The sequence below is a fragment of the Sceloporus undulatus genome, chromosome 1, assembly GCF_019175285.1.
Source record: "Sceloporus undulatus isolate JIND9_A2432 ecotype Alabama chromosome 1, SceUnd_v1.1, whole genome shotgun sequence".
In the NCBI taxonomy this organism is placed as follows: domain Eukaryota; kingdom Metazoa; phylum Chordata; class Lepidosauria; order Squamata; family Phrynosomatidae; genus Sceloporus; species Sceloporus undulatus.
The window spans coordinates 379,087,452-379,109,890 of record NC_056522.1 but is presented as its reverse complement, the minus strand read 5'-3'; the positions used below and the strand labels follow the sequence as shown (position 1 = coordinate 379,109,890).

The 22,439-nt window shown below is 45.5% G+C and overlaps 1 protein-coding gene and 1 pseudogene across 2 annotated transcripts in view; both read right to left on the bottom strand.

Moving 5' to 3' along the window:
- The window catches only part of DNAAF2 (dynein axonemal assembly factor 2), a 37,475-nt gene extending 33,298 nt beyond the window's left edge, over nucleotides 1-4,177 (bottom strand). The window contains exon 1 of one of the 2 annotated variants that reach the window (XM_042455055.1): nucleotides 1,021-4,177. In XM_042455055.1, coding sequence (XP_042310989.1) covers nucleotides 1,021-3,582 — 2,562 coding nt within the window. In that variant the 5' untranslated portion in view covers nucleotides 3,583-4,177. The remainder of the gene's footprint in view (nucleotides 1-1,020) is intronic. The other variant, XM_042455046.1, reaches the window with a different exon arrangement.
- A 1,593-nt stretch (nucleotides 4,178-5,770) lies between these two features.
- The window catches only part of LOC121924059, a 35,088-nt pseudogene continuing 18,419 nt past the window's right edge, over nucleotides 5,771-22,439 (bottom strand).

Genomic DNA, 22,439 nt, shown 5'->3' with positions numbered 1-22,439 from the left:
CGGTAACAAGAGACATCAACCATCACAAAGATCTTTTTCTCTAACAAATGCTACCCTTTTGTTAATTGAAAAGAGCCCTGCACAAAATCCTGGAGAGATGTGGCCATTTGAGCTTATGTGCGCACGCCTGGCCAACAACACCACACAGCTGTCACACACCCCATGACTTGACAGTATGACAAATACAGAAGATTACCAATAATGCAGTGGATGTAATTACAACATACACAAACCAGTATTAAGAAAGATTGTCTGGTTACATCACAACTCATGGGGGGTATCAGGTGAATTGGGGGGAAAGGGGGCATGTAATTGGTGGTCACAGGCGCTGCATTCGTGTGATGGTTTGCATGCATTGTAGGGAGGAGGAAAAAGAATAACCCAGTGGCACAGCTTGACACTACGTTGTGGTGTTTGTGGCTGTTTGGCCTGCCTTGCAATAGGAACATGTGAACAGTGGGGTTTTGACCAGCATTTAGAAAATCCAGGATCAAGCCACTTTTTCCCACCTGTCTGCTCCAGCCCTATATCAGCCCTGTTTCCAGGTCTCTGGCATGTGAAGGGCTGAATGTGAGGGTATCACTTAGTCTGACTTAGGCCCCATACAGACAGGCCAAAATAAAGCTGCTTTGGGTCACTTTGTGGTATGCTGTTTAAATGCTGCATGCGTCCTAAGAGTCTGGAAGCCGTGCCAAAGCCACAATCCAGTCCTAAGGACTGGAGCACAGATTTGCTGCAACTTCCGGACTCTTCGGACTCATGCATTATTTAAACAGCATACTTCCAGAGTGAGCTGGAGCAGCTTTATTTTGGCAGTCTGTATGGGGCCTTAGTTTTATATATATATAAAACTCACTGGCTCAAAGGGTTGTTGTGAAAATAAAACCATGGGGTGGCATGGGCAAAAATATGTTGCACAACGTTAGGTTGAAATGAATGCCCCCCAACAATATCTGACAGACAGCAAGGAGTCTGTCTTATAAAGCATGGGACCAGTGTGAAAAGTTGAAAAATAATTACCTGCAATGTATCAACATTTGGGCCAAAGTACAGTTTGGTCCAAAGTCCGATGGCCTCCGGAGACTTAGCCAGGATGACGATGACGTTGTTGGGAGACACACTGACTTTGCTCTCTGGAGGAGCCAATTTATTTTCAGGAAGGAACCGCAAGAGGATGGTGAAGGAGGCCGAGTCTTTGTTGTGGAAACTAACCCTATATTGATTGGTGTCCACTTCCTCCTTGAGGCTCTGGGGAACCACGCCTGGCACCTGCAAGAGGAGGGTCAGCCCCTTCTCATCCTGTGTGCAATGAAAAGGAGGGCACAGGAGCAGAGCTGGGCTGGCAGGGGACCCTGAAGAGTCAGGGCCAGGGAATGGAGTCGGAGGAGCATCTGGGCCTGCTGAGGAGGGCAGAGGAGAAGTGGAGGCGCAGGTCCCACTCCTGGGACACAAAGCAGGTGCAACAACATCCACCTGTGACAGTGAGCACAGAGGCGGCACAGGGCTGCATGCATTTGTGGAGAGCTCTGTACTTTGACTTAAACTGGAGCAGTCACCGCTTGCCATGGGGCTCTCAGAAGGCTTGGAGGAGAGATGGGCACCTGGCGGAGACAGCAGTGGGGCCATGTTGCGGCTCTGATGATGATCCCTGTCAGTTTTGGAAGGATGGGGATGGCCTTCAGGAGGGCTGCTGCTCCTGGCAGAGGTGCCAGGCTGCTCCAAAGTCTTACCAGCAGACAGGGAGGGAGGCAGCGGCAGGGGCAAGGCCTCCTCCTCCTTCTCCTGCCCCACTGGCAAGTCGGGGATGGTGGATGTTGCAGTCGCTGGAGGACTCCTCTTCTGGGTGAATTCAGCAGCAGCCATGTCTGGAACCACTGGATCCATGTCCTTGTCGCAGGTTGGAACTGGAGGAAGATCTAGGCCTGGTGAAGAGGGCAGAGGCGGCTCAGAGGCAGAGGCCCCACTCTGGGGAGCCAAGGCAGGTGGCATGGGGCTGTGTGCGTCTGTGGAGAGCTCCATGCCTTGACTTAGGCTGGGATGGTCACTGCTTGCCCTGGGGCTCCCGGGAGGCTGGGAGATGGCACTGGAGGAGAGATGGGCAGCTGGCGGAGACAGCAGTGGGGCGACGTGGTGGCTCTGATAATGATGATGGTCCCCGTCAGCCTTGGAAGGACGGGGCTGGCCTTCAGGAGGGATGCTGCTCCCGGCGGGGCTCCCGGGCTGCTCTGGCAGACTCCCAGCCGAGGAGGAAGGCAGGAGGGCAAGTGACCCGGCCTCTTCCTGCCTTACTGGCAGGTCGAGGATGATGGGCGTTGCAGTCTCTGGGGGGCTCCTCTTGGGGGCGAATCCAGCGGCAGGATCGGGGCCAGGCTTCGCCGGGAGATGGGGGCCCTTGGCGGCGGGGCTCGAGGAGGCCTGGGCCGCGTGGGGGCCGGGAGGAGGCGGCCCTTGGGCCCCGGAGGAGGCGGCGGCTTCTCCTTCTCCTCCCTCCCCTTCTTCCTGTTCCTGCCGAGGGGAGGCCTGGCTGCGGAGGACGGGGAGCGTGACCACCAGGCGCCGCTTGGCCTTGTCGAAGGCGGCCTTGGCGCGGGCCTCGTCCACGGCGTAAGGCAGAGGCAGCCGGAGGCGGTAGGCGGCCGGCGGCGGCGAGTCGAGCCGGAGCTCCCTGCCGACCACCTCCAGCTGGGCCGCGGCGGCGGAGCGGAGCAAGGGCAGCTCCACGGAGACCTCCAGCTCCCGGGGGATGGGGCTGGGCGCCGAGTCTCGGCTGTGGCGGTAGTCCTGGAGGTCGACGAAGGAGCGCTGCAGGAGGCTCCAGCGGGGCCTAGCGGCGTCGGGGGGCGGCGAGGGCGGGCTCGGCTGGGCCTGGAGCTCTGGCGCCGGGGGCGGGTAGGCGTAGGGCGAGGGGAAGGGCGGCAGGGGCGAGGGCGGCCCGGGCTCCGAGGGAGGCCCTCCGGGGAGCGGGCTCCGGAGCAGCGAGGCCTGCGGGACGCCCTTGTACTTGACGCCGCGGAGCGTGGCGGCGTTGGCGCGGTCGAGGCCCGGGGCGAAGTGCTTCTCGACGGCCTCCAGGGCGGTGGCCTCCAGCAGGCGCCGGAAGCGGGGCGAGCGGGCGGCCAGGCGCAGGGCCTCCGGGTGGAAGAGCACGTCGTAGACCCAGTGGCGCCGGGGCGGCCCTTGGCCAGGGCCCCGGCGACGGCGTCCGAGCTCCTCCCGGCCGGGGCCGAGGCAGTGCGGGAGCCGCCAGGCGCTGCCTCCGGGCGCGGGGCGGGCCTGGGGCCTTCCGACGGCGGCGTGGCTGCAGAGGTTGAGGTAGCAGCGGCGGGAGCCCTCCTGGCTGGTCCGCAGCACCCAGCCGGGCGTCGGGTGCAAGAAGCGGGCCTCCACGCCGCGCTCGCGCTCCAGCGCCGCCACCTCCGCCTCGTACAAGGCCCGCTGCGAGGGGTCGGCCAGCTCCGCCGCGTACTCCGCGAACAGCTGCCGAAAGCCCTCGTCCTGGAAGGCCCGCGCCAGACGCTCCGCTTCCTCCCCCGTCAGCTCCAGCTCCTCTCGCCCCGACGACGGCGGGGGCGCTGCCGCCATGGCGGCCCCGAGGAAGCTACTGCTGGACGGAGACCGAGAGAGAGAAGGCCGCGCCGTCGCCCCGGAGACCCAGGCAAACAAGATGGCGGCGGCGGCGGCGCTGAGGGGCCTGGCGGGTTGCTATGGTTACCCGGCTAACAAGATGGCCGCCGCTGGGCTGCGTTGCCATGGAGACCGGCAACGGCCCACGAGCATTGGCTTCATATTATTTGATCATGTTATATTTATTTCATTATTATTATTTGTTTTATTATTTTATTTGTTCTTGTTATTTTTATTGTTTTTATTTATATTATTACACAGTATTTTTATTTACTTTTTATTTGTTTATTTTATTGTTTTCCTCCCCAGAGAAACCTTTAAAACTATTACAGAATTCAAACCATTAAAATGTATATAGAAATCATTCAAAATAGACATGATATGAAATAGAAAAATCACATAAAAATGTAGTCAGTATAAAACCACATAAAATAGACACAATATAAAACATGCTTTAGAAATCCTGGGCTTTGCAGTTTGGCCAGGCACCAGAATAAACTACAATTCCCAGGATTCCCTAGCACTGAGCCAGGGCACTTAAAGCGGTCTGAAACGGGATTATTTCTGCAGTGCGCTTTGGACCCAAAATGCGTGGGACCAAAGGTGTTTGGGATTTTGGACTTTGAGTTTTGTTTTGGGAATACCTGTATTGGCATATATGTACAAGAGCCATCTTGGAGTCAATACAGAAGAGTCGTTGTACCTTTCATATACTCCATACACACCACCTGAAAGTAATTGTGTATTTTAAAATAGCTTTGTGCATGAAACATAGTGGCACCTTTGCTTTCTTACAGTTCTGTACAGTATATGCAATCTCAGCCACCCAGGAAAAACATGTGTCAATGCAGCCAGAGAAGGCTCAATGTCTCACAAAACTAGTTCCCAGAATCCCTTAGCATTGAGCCAGGGCAGTTAAAGCGGTCTCAAACTGGGTTATTTCTGCGGTTTGTTTTGGACCACTGTTGCCTCTTTCCTGTAGACAGTGCAACAAAGCTTGGACTGGGAAAGAGCAGGATGCTAATCTAGCTGGCCCTATGATAGTGGTGTTTGCCTGACTGAGGATACTTGAAGACCAAAACAGACAGAAGAAAGAAGGGCAAGTCTGCTACTCAAGCATTGGTTTTTTTAAAGCACAGTGGTTTAAGCATTGGACTTGGACTCTGGAGGCCAGGGCTCAAATGCCAGCTCTGCCATGTAAACCCACTGGATGACGTTGGACAAGTCGCATTCTCTCAGCCTCAGAGGATGGCAATGGCAACCCCCTTCTGAAGAAACCTACCAAGAAAACCCTATGATAGGTTTGCTTTAGGGTCGACGTAAGTAAAAAAATGACTTGGAGACACAGAGCAACGAAGATTTATGGCCACCAAGATAGAAATCATAAAAAAGACAAGTAGCGGAAGAAGTCATCCCTGGATGCGTTTTGGAAGAAGCCTTCAAATGGTCTCTCGAATGCTCAGAATGTCTTCCCTGACCTGGTTGTTTCTTTTCATACATGCATGTCGTTAGTTCTGAATAAAAAGTTTGCTGAAACATGTTGCATTGTTTGTTTGTGTGTTGTGTTGGTACCTATCCTTATACTTTCCATATTATCTCTGCCTCTGGTATCAAATTTTGAGCCAGCTACTATTCCAAATATTGAAAGCATTCTGAACTTTAAAAAAGCTAAACAGTTCTAACATTTTATTTTGAATATCATGTGAAATGTCCTGTATCAATTAAAAAGTTACATTTATAAGTTAATGTGAAACTTGTGTAAATCCTAAGAGAGAACTCCATCAAACTTACTAAGTTCTGGGCAGCTAATTGCAATAACAGTGGACCTGTACATTAGGAGCACTGGGTCTTCCATAGATAAGACTTGTGAATGTTCTTATTGCACATTAGATTTTGGCCCTGGCTGCCCTACCTTGATGAGGTGTGTATCATGATCCTCTCAGCAAGGCCAAATACTCTTAATTCCCTTAAGAGTCCTTGTCAAGTTCTTTCTTTTGCTTTGAATACTTTGCATGTCAGTTCTGTGTATCCCAAAAGCACTATTCCAACACCTTGAACAAAAATTCTTCTCAGAACATGGACGTGAAGTGAAGGAACAGCTTCTAATGGCATTCCTGAAGTGGTTAGCATACAGATAACAGATAGGTCAAGATGTTCAGATTTGGTTTATTGTGCAGTTGTCATGAGTTCTTTTAGTGCCCCACTTAAAGAGTGGGAAATATAACAATAGGTGAGCCTCTTCAGTAGCAAGGAAGTCTAATTTTCCTTGCTGACCTGATCCCATAACTCCATCTACCCCATTCCTCTCCAGGGCCTGGCCCTGTAAAACCTCCTATGCTATTAATTTCAGCCAAGTTTGAGGAGTTAGGAAGAAGCAACCATCTGAAATTTCCTTATTCTTCTAAGGCTTGAGACATATTGTACTACTTTTCTATTTAAATGGAAGTCGCCCATGCTGTTCCTTAGAGAATGTGAAGTTCAACATGTGGGATCATTCTCAGGCCGCTTTCTTTGAAATGGTTTTTCATTAGGCAGAATGAAGGCTCACTACTCGAGGTTGGGTTTGATCTGAATAAAGCTGCCTTGTGGAAGAACTGGTCAGGCTGTTGCACCAACTCCATTTCAAGCAGAGCTGTAAGATTCAGTGTAAATATACGACATCCTTATTTCAGTCCTTTATTTGATGATGTGCGCACAAAAAGGTCTGTGTCAGCTACAGCATGCTTTAACAATCCATGATCACAGAAGTAGTACTTAAATAGTATTGGGACCGGGATGTTGATTTGCTTCTTGAATTCAAAGACCCTGAAGTTTGCTGGAAATAATAAAAGCAATTTTAAGTTACCATAACTACATTGCTGTTTTCTTGAAACCAAGTTATTATATCCCTTCTTGGTGCTTAAGTGAATGTTTACTGAATAGCACTAATGACTTCAAAGAGTTTACCATACTGAGAGATCTGTTACTATGGTTACACAGAATCAAATTTTCCCATCTGATTAAAGTTATCTCAATATTCCAGATCAGTCTGCTTGATACAGGCACCAAGGGATTTGTGATGCTTTGTCCCAAGCACCGAGGATTAAGTTCTGTGTAATACAACAAAAAGGTTCCATTCACACTTCACAAACAAGCCTACTGAGATTGCCTCACATCAAGCAAGACACTAATACTTGCAGATTTAATTCTCTTAAAATTCAGCTTGGCAGTTTACCAAATGGTTAGGGTCACCAGAAGTTTACTAGCTTAGATTTTATACAAAATTGTGCCTTTAAAAAAAAAGCCATAGCTTGACTTGAAGATCATATACACACTATAGCTTAGTGAATACTCAGTCCAATAAGACTGTCAGAAATATAGAAAGAAAATATACACATTTTATAATGCTATTCTCAACAGAGTACAACTTGGAGTGCTAATTGCTATCATCAGGCACTGTCTCTGCGCTAATAAAACTAGCATTTTATCACCATACAGTATTTACGTCCCATAGGATGTAGTCAAGCCAGTTAAAATAGTGCTGTAATTGTGCAGTTCAAAAAGGTCCTAAGCGTACACACAACTAAGTATTTCACATGCACCCTCTTCCCTTCCTCCTGACAACATCCGGTCAATTTGAAGCTTGCCTCTCTGCAGACAGCAGCTCAATAAATGGCATTTGTATTTAAAAGGAGAAGCCAAGAAGTGCTTCTACACTCTGACTGCAAAAATCAAGATCTTACCTGTCCTCAACTGTTTTGTTGGATGGGTAGAATACTTTAAATGAAAAGCCACTCCTTGGGAAAGATCCCTAGTATGAAAAGGGGTGGAGGAAGGAGAGAGAAATAACATTACTTTTTAACCCATACCATTATTTTGAGTAGCTATTCTTCATTAAACAGTCATTTTCAAGTATTCATTTATATATAAGATGCAAACACCTTTGAGTATTAATTATATTTGGCATTTCACCTAGAAGCACTGTTTTCAATGCAGTTCCAGTTAAATGAAAAATTAACATTGCTCAGATGATGTTAACCAGCTGTATGACAAGCTCAGAAACAACCACTACTGTACAAGTCTGGTACTTTCTTGCTTTTATTTCCTTATGTGCCAGGAAGTAGAAGTGACCAAGTGCATAAATGTAGAGTTGTCTGTGTGGGTTTCCTCCAGGAAGGGATACAATTGAAGATAATGTGAAAAGTTTTAACTATGAGAGATCCTCTTTGAAATGCAATAACCCATGAACATAGTAGGTGCTGTTCATGCTCCAAACAGAAATACAAACACACACTTCAGCTGTTCTGAAACCCTGGCACTGGGAGGCACCACAGAAAAAATGTTTCCAGAATGAATACTTCTGAGCTATTTCAGTAGTTTTCAGTAACAGATTGTTAATCTGTTTCAGAACAAAGTGGAAAGTGGGGGGTGGCAGCACCTCCGAAATTAGCTGGTTTCTTTTAGCAGGAGCTTTTGCAATTAGCTCTAATGCTATTATGAAGTATAATATGCACTTCCAAATGAAAAAAAAAAACACACCAGTAGGACTAAAGTAAAACAAAAAACAACATTTAACTACCTAATTTAAGAGAAAGGAAAAAAGGTATTTGAATTGGCATACCTTTTACTGAAGACCCACTATTTTAATCCAGGCAAAAGCGCTAGATACACATTTGCATGCTGGATACTTACTGTGACAGTCCATTCTGTTGGATTATGACCTGTCACCACCCAAGCCAGGCAAGCTTCATGTGAGCGAGATAAAAAGAAACTTATAGCCAGAGTCCAGACCCTTTCTCCACCCCCAATTCTAGGTCTCAGCAGAGCCAGGCTGAGGAAAGATAACAAAAAGATAGAAAGGGGCGGTGGGTGTCCCTTTTTCACACAGATCTTTACACTATAGCATTCTCTGTACATAGAGAAGGAGAGCTCCTTGAGTGGGATGCAGCCAAACAATACAAAGGAAGGGACGAAAGGCTTCTTTCCAGGGAATCAAGATCTGTCAAAGGCCACTTCTGCAGAGGCAAACTTGTCTATTTTATAGATGTACATGAAGAAACAAGGTTTCAGCCAAGTTGCAGCTTGTCTAATGTCCTGTAGTGGAATACTAGTGGAGAAGGAAGAAGATGTAAGCACAGAGTAAAGATCAAGGTCCTGTATTGCAGACTGTAACACAAAGGGGCTATGCTACATCTCTCCTTTTGAACCCCACCATGGACTGCCTATTTAGCTGCTGTAGCTCTCACATGTCAGCCAGTGTGGTGTAGTGGCTTGAGCATTGGACTATGAATCTGGAGACCAGGGTTTGAATCCCTTCTTGGCCATATAAACCCACTGGGTGACCTTGGGCAAGTCACACTCTCTCAGCCTCAGGGAAAGGCAATGGCAAACCTCTTCTGAACAATTCTTGCCAACAGCTAGATGGCAGTTGACTATATTGTTCACAGAGATCCATGGGGAAGGTGGGGGTGCCAAACGTTTCAGTGGATGATGTTATTCATCTGCGTTTGATTATGGGGACAGAACGGTCATGGGGGGGCTGCAACAGCTAAACTGTGAGTCCTGGGGGGCTTTGCTCATTGCCAAGGGGCAGAATACCAGCCTCCACAATACATTAAAAACACACACACAAGGCACACAAGACCCTCAGGGGAATAAAAGTCAATGGTTTTTTAATATTATTTTTTAGATTTTAAATCTATATAAAGATCTTTTTATTTGGGATGGTTAATGGTCTAAAGATTATTCATCATGAAATTGGGATTAGTTTTTAATTAGGTAGTATGAGAATGAATATTCATGCAATGTTTACATTTTTTGGTAGATGAAATCAATTTACAATGTCATGCTCTTCCAGTGGTTTTATAGTCCTCAAACTGAGTTTGTGTCTGCAGCGATCACAATCCCATCATTCTTTTGCAAATCTATGTATGCAGGATCAAGCCCTTACTTCTCAAGTGCTAAATTTCTGAATAGATTGTTGGGAGACTAGGAGGGAATGGATCTGAAGAAGCAGCTAAGAGCGAGAAGGGAGGGGCAAACAGTAAAAATGAAAGCAAATACAACACAAGCTATAATGTTATTGTTTTAGTTAAAACTATTCAAATTGATATTATTAATGTAATTATTATTTTTCTCCTTCTAATAAAGTACAGCAGAAAGGTTTTCCAAATACAAACAATTAACCTATTAAACCGGAGATAATTCACAATAATTTCATAATTATCTATCTATGATGTGTTTCAATCACTATGTTTTTTAAATATAACTGTTAAACAAAACTGAAAAGTAGTTATTCTAAAAATGAAACCTTCATCTAGTTATAATATATTAAGATTATACCAGCAAGAAGGAATCTTTGATAACTCTTGAGTTATGTAAAATAGGTATTAAGCTAACAGCAAGCAACAATGCCCTTTTGGGGGGGGGGATTCACATGATTAAATTGAGTCTTTCTGAGTAGATATGATTTAAATTAAATTGATTTACTGGTTAATCTTGCGCTTGCAGATGTTACTAGCAGGATGACAGCCTAAGAGATGTAAGTATCTGTAGAGGGGTGAAGACCTACCTAACCTGAGTCAGGAAAAGTGCTGGAAGTAGGGGAGAGGAGCCAAGGCTCTGGCTATAAATTCTGTTTCTCTTGCTCATGGGACCCTCACTTGTCCTGAGCTGCAACAGATTATTCAATCTCCTTCTTCCACATGCAGAGTTATCCATAACATTGAGGAGCCAAGGCCCAAAACAAAAATGAACTCAGGTAACAGCTTTCATACTAATAACACTTGAAACAAAATAAAGATTTGTATAATGCGTTGGTTGTTTTTTAAAAAGTTACTTTAGATCTTACAGGATTTATACAAAGGCAGTCGGTGTTCGTCACTGTGAAGGGGTCATATTTGTCAGCGAAGACTATCATATCTGGCAGAGGATAGGTTCTTAAGGTGTAGTCATATGCCCAATAGACAGGACTGACGTTAAGAGGCAAGGGAGTCAGATGTCCTTGTGATAAAATAGTCTTGACAACCCTGTAAGGCAAAGGACAACATTGTGCTTATTAATTTAACTGTAACTTAATTAACTGTTAGTCCCTGTGATTTTACACACACACACACACACACACACACTAAATAACAGCAGCTTATGGGATCCAATATGGGGCCCAAAAGACAGGGGGAAAAGTGCCGCCTTCATGCAGATGACACACTGGACCAGTCAGAAGCCATCCCAAGGCTGGCTAATGTGACCCAAAGCCAACAGCAAAAGAAAAACAGGAAAAAATCGCTCCTTGCCGGTTGTGGTTCTTGATTTTGGCAGTGGCCAGCCTTTAGACCTTGGTGTCTGGTTGCCATGGTCCTGGGCCAATCGGGGGTCAATCTGGGCTGTCGGTCTGTTTAACCCCTAAACTCCAGAAGGCCAGGTTTGCATCTTTGCTAAGTCACGAAAATATCCCCCCACACAAAATTCCCAAAAGCAAACTTTGATTTTGCCACTTTATATAAGGGACACAATGTTATTACGCCATTATAGAAAATGGGACTTGAGCAATGACATATTTTGGTTCCAGAGGGCATCCTGGAACCAAACCTCAGCAGTACCAAGGCTCATAAAGTACAAAGAGCCAGAATGGCCTAGTGGTTTGAGCATTGCACTATGACTGTGGAAACCAGGGTTCTATATTTTATTATTAACCTTTAATAATAAATTGAATAATAATAATTCAATTCCCTATTCAACCATGGAAAACCATTTGGTGAGTCACACCACTCTCAGCCCCAGAAAACCCCATGATAGGCTCACTTTAAGGTCACCATTAAGTCAAAAAAACTTGAAGGCACACAAACATCAATAAAATTAGATAATATAGGCATTTCAATATCCTTCCCTTCTTGACTACTTCAGTCCCTGAAAAGATTTTACATACTTGCTATATATCAGCAGGAAAGGATGAAAAAATTGGACTGTATCTAAACTAATTCCAAAAAAATAAATAGACAATAAAGAGTATGTAACCTTCCAGACAACAACCCCCAGATGATGGTTATTTCTATTTGGGGTGTTATTTTTAGGGTGGGGGGGGGGTTGCCTTACATGGTTAGGAATATCCAAGTTGCTGCTAGGAAACCGGACACAGTTTCGGCACATCTTGTTTACCAAGTCTTCTCGGAAGATTATTATTCCTGTGTGCAGTACTGTACCCTGGAAGAAACACAACTTTATTTCATCAGAATAACTGAAGAAGCATCCAAGGCCTGCTGTCAACAAAACAGAAATGTACACAAATCTCTACCCCGATTTCAGAGATCAGACCTACCCAAATTATATAATCTATATATTAAAGGCCTCAGCCCCAGAATGCCAATATTTGCCTTTATATTAAACAGACATTTACCTGCAAGGATTTGTAGTGAAAACTGAAAATGGCACCTGCTGTCTAAACTCTTCAGTGATGCTCTCTGAAAGTGGAGGCCTAAAGATGAATGATTGCAGTGACATATCAGAAGAAACATTTGCAGGTTTTTGTAGTATGTGTTCAGTAAAAAGAGTCTTCAGCTGTAACTATCAAAAATATACCTTGGCAAGATGGAGCCTGGGCCAGGGCTCTCAGGGCCAGGAATGAACACAAATCGACTGCTATAAATTGTTTATGCAGATACTTAGTTAGGTGTTGATAGGTAAAATAGAAATTCCAGCAAAAACAAACAAACAAGCAAACAAACAAAAAAAACAGCAACATTTCTTCAAATGCAACCAGATTTCAGAAGCAAGGAGCAGTTGATATAAGGCCTGAAAGATATTTTGAATAGTCTTCTGTCTTGCTGGATTGGTAGAGACATTTTTTCCAATATAAAACTGGTGGTGGGGTGGTGGGGGCTTTGGTGAGCTAAATTCAGCTTCAGGGTCTTTCCAGAGAAGGCGGACCCACTGCTGCTTTGGAATGGAGCATCTTCCTAGAGTTTCTAGCTAACACAAACACAAGGCATTGCCTTTGCAGCTGAACAGAAGATGCAAAGAAAACTGATATACTTAACAACTTGCAGCAGCTTCTAAGTGCAACTGATATTCTCAGGAGTGGAATGTTTTCTAACAAATGTGAACAATAAATCTGTTCTGTTAATTTTTCATTGAGCAAATAATAACACAGCACATACCTCTCATGGATACTGGGAAATTCACATATCATATCTGCAAGGGCTTTCAAAGAACCTAGAGAGGTGACCGTAAAAGGTTGACTGTGAAACATCAAGCTTCTTGTATTTTATTTTAGTCTTGAAGCCAGTCTCACTTTCATGATTAAAGAGCCAAGCCTGAAAGGCTGATCTCCAGTTTCCCGTAAATCTTCAGGACTCAGAAACAAATAGGGAGACCAGGCTTTCATGCTTTTGAGGTCTTTCAAGTCTTTGCAAACCTATACTGATTTTAAAATTAAGGATTTCAAATATTTGCAATGCTTGACTCCCTAGCAGAGATTCTGTATACAGTGTTTGGAATTACTGATCTCCCCTTGATAGTACATACATATTAGTTATGCAAAGGTACATAACTGTTGTTCACTAAAATGTAGCCACTACTGAGCTTTTCTCAGACATTAATAGGGCAGGGGTTGAACAGCCACACTGTTCCTCCAACATATTGAAAACAAATTGCCCCAAATGCCTCCCAGGATGCTTGGGGGCAATTTCACTACATTTTTGACCCTGAATAGGCCCTTTTAGCCTGAGGAGAGACCTTCTTCAACCATCAGTAACCTAGAAGTCAACTTCATGTTGAATCACTTCCTGTTGGGGGAAAAAAGAATCTCCTCCTGGGCTCAAAATGACCCAAAACTGCCTCCCTGACCTCTACGGTGTGTTTGTGGGCATGAGGAAGCCGGGGGGGGGGTGGTACAAAAACTGTCTTGAGAGCTTTATATGGCACATAGGCTGCACATCCCATCACATGGAAGGGGTAGCACCATCATGATGGGTTACTCTGAATATGCATTTGTTGGGGCAGCATCTGGCTGCCATGTCCCACCCCCAACCCCCATTTTCTTCCAAATGTTGAAAAGGCTAAGATCTTCAAGTTGAACAGCACAACTGCCACCAGAATTTGCTGGCTTCTTTCAAGTTATGTTCAGTTTGTCCAAGTCAGTTCTGTAAATTAGCCACAACCCTCTTGTTCATAGTACAGTATTTATTTTCTGGTTACCTTTACCGCAAGCTAAATAATGCTTAAAAAACCAGGAAAACAAAGGCCAATTCAGTATTAACTGATAAGCAAAATACAACAGCTGATCGCAAGTACCTTTCATTGACTGGATCTGATTTTTTCCATATGGGGCTGAAGAGAAGTGCCACAGAAGAAAAAACCAGTTGGAGGCATAGAGAGAGGAGTACTGGATGGTGAAACAAAGACTTTACTCTTATTTGACTTGTGTGGAAGCTGGCCATTTCTCCTTACAGTCCTCTTAACATTCAAATACAGGTAGGCTCTCTTATCCAAAATGCCTGGACCAGAAGTGTTTGGGTTTTTTCTTTCTTTCAGATTTGGAATCGGTTAAACTACATGACATGCTGATCTTAGATATTAATGACAATGATTAAAGATGGGGAATTGACCGGATGATGCAGGTTTGGAAAGAAAATTGGGGAAGCACCTCCGTTCTGTTTCTGGGTAATTAATATAAACAGAAATAGTAAAATTGAGAATAAATGAATGGATTATGATAAGTGAATTATTGCTAAATTAGATTGTTATGGGAATAGAAAATTTAATTTAAAGTTAAAAGTAGAAAAGAAGCTCACTTTCTCTCTCTTCGTCTTCTCTCCCTTTCTCTCTCTTTTCTCATGCACACTCATAGAACAACAAGATTAGTCCATTTCCCTCAAGATCAACAAGGTATATAGCAGAAAAGCGCCAGATAACCAAATAAGCTCTAGACCAGGTCTAGGGCCTTTAGAGGTGCTGCTGATCTGTGGCATCCAACATGGCTATGCTAAGGGATTATGGGAGCAGCAGTACAATATCGGGGAGCTATAAGTTATCCATTGTTTCTCAAAAATGACCCTACCAATAGTCTCTAGCACAGGGGTCGGCAACCTCCGGCCCGCGGAGGCCTTTCTGCCGGCCCCGCGCAGTCCTGCCACCGATTGCCGCCGTTGCCACCGTTTCCACACTGCTCTGGGCGCCCTTTTTTTTCAAAATGGCGGCTGAAGTCTCGCCGACCTTTCCCAGGACGGGAAAGGTCGCCGAGACTTCGCCGCATTTTGAAAAGCAAAATGGCGGGGCGGAGAGGAAGAGAGGGCCGCGCTGGTCCGCCGGCTCGCGCGGCCCTCTCTGGCTCCCCGCGGGGCTCCGCGCGGCCCTCCCGCCTCCCCCGCGGGGCTCCGCGCGGCCTTCCCTGCCTCCCCGCGGGGCTCCGCGGGGCCATCCCCGCCTCCCCGCGGGCTCCACGCGGCCCCACGCGGCCCTCCCCGCCTCCCCGCAGGGCTCCACGCGGGTGGCCCCGTGCTGCCAACCTCCTCTGTCTCCTCCGTCCTGCCCCCAGGCCGCACGGCACATGGAGGAGGGGAGGAGAAGAAGAGAGAGGAGGAGGCAGCAGCAGAGGAGAGGAGATGGGGGCCGAGGAGGAGGAAGAGCAGGAGAGGAAGGGGGCAGGCAGAGGAGGAAGAGGAATGGCAGCAGGAGGAGGAAGAGAAGGAGGAGACGGAGAGGAAGAGAGGAAGAGAAGGTGGTGAGTGGCCGAGGGCCAGATGGGTTTTTTTTGTTTTATTTTGCATTCTTTTAATGCTAACAAGTGTCCCTGGCTTGACAATGATGTGTTGATGATGATGATGACAATGATGAATAAGCCCGCTTGAGAGGCATGGGGCACTGTTTCTGAAGCCAAGAGGTGTGACCTTGCAAAGTGTGTTTTGTGTGCTTTTATGCTAACACGTCTCCCTTGCTTTGACAATGATAGTGTGGTGATGATGATGATGATGCAGCTTGAGAAGCATGCAACTACTGTTTCAGAAGCTGGAGAGTGTGACCTTGCAAGTGTGTTTTGTGTGCTTTTAATGCTAACAAGTCTCCCTTGCTTTGACAATGATAGTGTGATGATGATGATGCAGCTTGAGAAGCATGCTACTGTTTCAGAAGCTGAGAGAGTGTGACCTGCAAAGTGTGTTTTGTGTGCTTTTATGCTAACAGTCTCCCTGCTTTGACAATGTGTGTGGTGGTGATAATGATGATGATGTGTGATGACAATGATAATGATATGAGTCAGCTTAGGAGGCATGCACGCTGTTTCTGAAGCCAGAGAGTGTGACTTTCCAAAGTGCCTTTCGTGTGTGTTTTGGTTCTTTAATGGCGATATTGATATCAGAAAACCTCTGAGGCAAGCCAATGTAAATTGCTGTGATTTTTACAAACCCATGCGCAGTGAAGAAAAAACAAAGTCCCTTAACCAAGTACACATTTCTGAGAAGTACACTTGGTCCAAGAACGGTGAAACCACCTTGACATGTTCAATTGCATAGCCATGTTAAACCTGCTAAGTGTTAAACCCAAGGGTTTGATTATGGAATAAGCTCTGAAATATGCAAGGGCCATGTTAAGTAAAGCCATGTGAAATGCACAACTGTGCTGTTGTGTGTGTTTTGGAATGCAGATTGGGGGTGTTTGTCCAGAAAGGCACCGAGGAGGAGAGGGCGGGCACACGCCTCCTCCTCCTTGCAGGCTTTGGTAGAGGCTCCGCCCCGGAGAGTGGCTCCACCCGGAGGGTGGCTCCGCCTTTGGAGGGTGGAAGCTCCGCCCCCAGCATGCAGCCACGCCCTGGAGGTGGAAGCTCACCCCCTGGCTTCGGCCCCCCGACTTGTCGGGGGACACCAACCCGGCCCCCGGCTCCAAAAGGTTGCCTACCCCTGCTCTAGCATTTGCTAAAAATAGACACCTATCCATCCAAATATCCCTTTTACTTGATTATTATTTTTTATTATTATTATTAACCTTTATTATAAAGCGCTGTAAATTTACACAGCGCTGTACATACAGTACATCCTCGCCTTATGCGGGGGATCCGTTCCGGATCCCTCCGCGTAAGGCAAATTCCGCCTATGCTCAAGCCCCATTGGAAACAAGGGGCTTGTGCGCGGTGGCGCGGGCGCGTGCAGGGCGCAACGGGCGCACGCGCCCTTCAATTGAATGGGACACGCCGCCCCTTCCGCCCCGTGCGCGCCCCGCGGCTTGAGTGCATACGCTCAAGTGCGTATGTAAGACAGCGTATGGCGAGGTTCCACTGTACAATCTTTTTAACTGGATGGTTCCCTGCCCTCAGGCTTACAATCAAAAAGACACGACACAGAAGGAGAAGGTGTGTGGTGGGGAAGGCCTGTCTTAGTAAGATAATACATATAAAATACATAGCAATACAGAAAATGATTCAATAAAACAGACAACAAAAGAACATCCAATGCAAGTGACAATTACGCAATGCTGGGAACGCTTCTCTGAACAGGTGGTTTTCAACTCTGTTTTGAAGCTGGTTAAGGAGTGATGGCTCTTGCTCGCGGGGGAAGAAGGTTCCAGGAGTGAGGGGCAGCAAGTGAAAAGGGGCGAATCTGGGATGGGGCAGAGGAAATCCTGGGCTGTGACAGCAGACCTTGACTACCAGAACGGAGGGCCCTAGTGGGATGTGAGGGGAAATAAGGTCTGATAGTAGGGAGGGGCCAGCCCATGAGGGCTTAAACGTGGACAGCAGGAGCTTATACTGAATGCAGAAAGGGAGGGGAGCCAGTGAAGGGATGCCAACACAGGAGAGATAGGTCGAACGGTGGGCGGATGTGATGAATGCGTGCAGATGATGCGGACAGAAATAAAAGGACAGAGGTGAGAAAGAGGAAGCCCAGCCAGGAGGACATTACAGTAATCCAGTCGTGAGATCACTAGGGCATGGACCAAGTCTGACGGTACAGAGAGTATGGTCGGATTTTGGCAATATTGTACGAAGGAATCTACAAGCCTTGGCTGTGGTCTGGATCTGAGGGATACACGACAGAGAGAATCAAAGATAAAAACAAGACTGCGGGCTTGCTGGACTGGTTGAATAGAAATGTTGTCCACAGAGACAGAAAAGGGTGGTTGAAGGATGGGCTTAGGAGGAAAGACAAGAAGTCCGTCTTGGACATGTTGAGCTTCAAATGCCGATGGCACATCCACTGCGAGACAGCTGTGAGATATGATGAAACTTGCTGTTCAAGCCTTGGAGAAAGGTCAGGGGCGGAAAGATACAGCTGGGTGTCATCGGCATACAGTGGTAGGAAAAACCAAAAGAGCTAATGAGTTTTCCTAGGACAGTGTGTGCGAGAAAACAGAAGGGACCCAGAACAGAGCCCTGGGGAACTCCAACAGATAAGGGAACAGGAGATGAAGTCTGACCTCCTGCAAAAGACCTGCTAGACAACCACTCGCAAAGGACCTGCTAGACAAATAAGATCGAACCAGTCGAGGACAGAGTCTGAAAACCCAAGGTCAGAAAGTATATCCACTCGAGACAGTGATCAACGGTGTCAAGGCTGCAGACAAGTCAAGAAGGATGGAACAGAGTAAAGGCCATTAGCCTTGGCCCATGAAGGTCATTGGAGATCTTAGTGAGAGCTGTCTCTGTAGAATGCCTTGGCGGAAACCAGACTGAAAGGGATCGAGGATGGAGTTGGCTTCAGAAACTCAAGCGCAAGAATAAACAACCCATTCCAAAGCCTTAGAAAGAAAGGGGAGAAGAGAAATTGGACGTAGCTAGCAGAGAGGAGGGTCAAGAGAAGGTTTTTTCAGAATTGGGGAAATGGGCATGTTTGAAGTCCGACGGGAAGGAGCCTGTAGGAGAGAGATTGAAGATATGAGAAGCGAGGGGAGAAAAGAAGGAGCTAGAGATTAGAGATGAGTAGGAATTGGGTCAAGAGAACAAGTTGCAGGTTTGGAAGAATTCAGAAGTGTAGCGAGTTATCCAAAGAAGCAGGAGGAAACACAGAAAATTTGTTAGTTGTTATCAAAACAATGTTTAAGTACATTTCAAAGACTGGCTAGTAGGTGAAATGTTACAAGACATTCTTAAAAGCACCACTGAATCCGAGAGCAGTCCTCTGACCAAACACACCTTTGAAATCCACAAACAGAGATAAAGGGAAGCAGCAGTACAATTTCTGGAGAGGAGAAATGTACCGTACTTTCAAGTAAATGGAAAGCAACATTGAGAGAAATTGGAGAAAAGACTGTTTCCAAAAGGATGGATTTGACGCCTCTCCCATCCTCCACGCACTCCCTCCAAACCTGGAACCGGGACCTGACAGCAGCTGAAGGCCAGAAGAAAGACAAAGAGAGGCAGGCTCCCAGTGACTACTGGCAGGCAAATTTGTCCTAATTTTGCCTATTTGTAGGTTCCTGCAGGGACAAGGTCAAATTACTTTCCCCATCCATATCACTGAACATCCTTAAAATGAAAACTATTTTCAAGAACAATGTATACTTACAATGTGGACATACATACTCTCTGTGTTTAACGAGCTAACTCCCAAAACAAGTATGCATCAAACGATGCAGGCAATCCTTATTATTGCGGACAGATCAACATAAGAACAACAACAATACTGTAGCTGTCTTGATATTTCTTGTCTTTCATCATTCTGACTGTACTCGAAAGATTAACCAGTTAGGAGTTTTGATGGTCCGATTTTGCCTGATAATTTCAGGTAGGACTCATCTCCCTACCTAATCTTGGGGGCAAAATGTTTCCTTGCCCTCATCATTCCTAATTTTACAAATATCAATCTCCTCTCAGTTGCTTTTTTCCTCAACAGACCCAAACGCTTCAGTGAATCCCCACAAATTCCCAACATTCAGTTGCAGATCACCAACTGAGGTACCTGAGAACATCATGCGAAGCTTTTCCAAACTTCTGCTTGGTCCAGCCAAACATCTGAGAGCAACACAAACATGGCATCTTCATTTTCTTCTTCCAGCTGTTTCAACTTGGCAGAAGCTTTTACGGAAGTGGAAGAGCCCTCCAAAGAAATTTGCATTCCATAATATGCCCTGCAGCATAAAAAAGCAATTATTGGTATCTCCATGTAAGTTTACTCTTCTCCTCAACCATCCTTTTTTTAAGCACAGAGTATGATTTTTAAAACTTAACAATTTAAGGTATTTATCTTTCATCATTTATCACTCAATTGTTGTTGTGTGCCTTCAAGTCATTTTCGACTTATGGTGACCCTATCCTGAGCTTTTCTGGACTGAGGGGGTGTGATTGCCCAAGGTTCCCAGTAGGTTTCCATGGTCAAATGGGGAATCGAACCCAGATCTCCGAGTCCTAGTTTATGCTCAAACACTACACTATGCTGGCTCTCTTATCACCCAATACCTTGCCACAATTCACCATGACCTACATCAAGGATCAACATTGGTGTATTAGAACATAATGTATTTTTTTTCACAACAAATGTTGCAGTGCATACCTGGGAATCCTTGTTACCTGAGCTTGTTGTGTGATAACTAGAGGATGGGGGGGGGTAAGGGCTAGCATCAAATATAGGCATTTCTGCTCTAGATCAGGCCTTGGTTTAGGCTTAAAAGTTTACTATATTGCAGTTTTTACCAATGAAAAATACTGCAGACATGTTATAACGCTGACCAACGTAATGCTGCAGGCTTTTGCATCGCTTGCAGCATTAACATGGACTGCCTTGAAAGACTATGATAAGCCTTCTCTTCTAGACACCGGCCCTTACAATTTATAATGTGCACAACGTACTGCATCTACTATAAAATTTGCTTACCGGGGTTGTTTTTTAAATATTTATATTTACTTGGATATGAATTAGAAGAGCAGGAATCATCTCTTTGCTACTACCTTGTGGGTTTTTTTGAACCAGGTGGAGATGGTGTATGCTCAATCATGCCAATATTAAAACATCAAGGGCCGAAACAGACCAGCCCAAATGGTGTGATGCTATCCCTGAAAGAACTGGGTGGGTGCTGTGGCAACCATGTTGCGGCCCCATTCCAGCTTTTTTCCAGCACAAAAAAAGGGTGCAAAATGTCCTCTTTTTTGCCCAGAAATTGGACTTTTCTGTGGCGGTGGTGCTTTTTCAGTTCTCCTGTAGCATATGAATGCCATGCTGTTGGAGCACTGCAATGCTGCCTACTGTCTGGTTGGGTGGGTGGCATGATGCCAGCTTTGGGGCGAGTCATCCATAGGCCCTGCCACCAGGAAGCCGGTGTATTATGCCCTCTGTACTGTCCCAAACTTCTCCTTCGATGTCTACAGAGAATCTCATTTCTGGTCCTTAAAGCACTTAACACTGTTGCTCATGTGCTCAAGAATAACAGAATCACAGAGTTGGTAGGAATTACAGGTTTTCTACCATTTCTAGATGTATGACTGGTAACCTGTTGTGACTTACACCGTGCATAAGACTCCTTGCACTTTTTTTGGCCATGACCTAACATCGATATTCAGCTGAGTATTGTGGAAGCAGAGTTGAACATGTGGTGCCATTTCACAGAAGATGTGCTTTCACATTGCATATTTCATTTGACACTTGTTGGCAAATTCATTTCACACTGTTGCCTTTCACTATGTAATGCACAGTCGTTAGTATCACTACAAGTGTAAAGTTACACTTAGTGTGTGTGGTGGAAATTCCTTGTTGAAATAAAAAAGCTTAGAAAGATGGAGTCACCTTTGTCAGCCAGAGAGATGGTTTTTGAAATAAGGCTTGGGTTTAGGGAAACTAGAGCAAAAGAATAGTGAGTGCATCTTGACCTAGATGGAAGCTGGCACCGTAGAAAGACATAACATAAACTACTGAGATAAGGACATCAGACAAGGTTAGGGGGAAGCCACTGAATTCCTAAAGGGGGGGTAAGAGTGATGATGCAGTTTTAATGTATATGTATTTCTGTTCTGATTGTAAGAATCTGTATGTTTAAATTGTAATTAGCCAATCAGGTGTATTGAGAAGCTTCTTTGTCTTGAATAATATAAAAAGAGCCATTTTGTCTTGTTCGGGTTCTCAGCTTTTGGAACTTGAATTCCACTGAGTTCAATGTTTTCCTTTGTTGACAACTGGAATAAACTTTGGATTTTCAATTACTAGTCCTCTTGCCATCCTATTGTTCTTCCAATCCTAGAAACTAAGTTTCCTGAAATTTCTGTTACGTGTGGGCTCTTGGCCTACATTTCTATTCCTTTCTTCCCTCTCAGCCCTTCCATTCCTTTTGGGGGAGGTGTCACACTTAGATGTCAGCTTTCCTCTCTCAGTCAGCAAACACTCCTCATCATTGTGTCCTAACGAGTTATCTGGGATTTTGTTCCTCTTTACAATTTCCCCCCTAATTTATTTGAGGCTTAGAACTTCCCCAAGTCAGCCAATTCTTGTTCTTGTCATGGACCTGCTGTTTTGAATAGACACTTGCAAGCCCACTTTTCTGAAGTTTTCAGGAACGAATACAATGTACCTTGTCGTAGCAGAAGGTTCTGTAGGGGGGAATCCAAAGCGTTGACATGAAATACTTCATCTTCATACCAGCCTAGGAAATAAATTGGAAATGCCTCTGGCTAAGCTGGAGATTTTATAGCATATCTTATATCAAAGAGATCCCTACACTTTTTAAGAATGAGAAATAGTAATATGACACGCTGCAATCAGAGCATCAGTATCTCTGATTTTACTTCTATCCACCTCTACAAAAAAGAGCATCTTCATTTTGAATTCTGGTCATAATATTTATTAGCTGTTCCCTGTTGGTTTGGCAAACACAACCTGACAAAGGATTCTTCTAACTCCCAAATCAATCTATAGCAAAACTGTTAATTC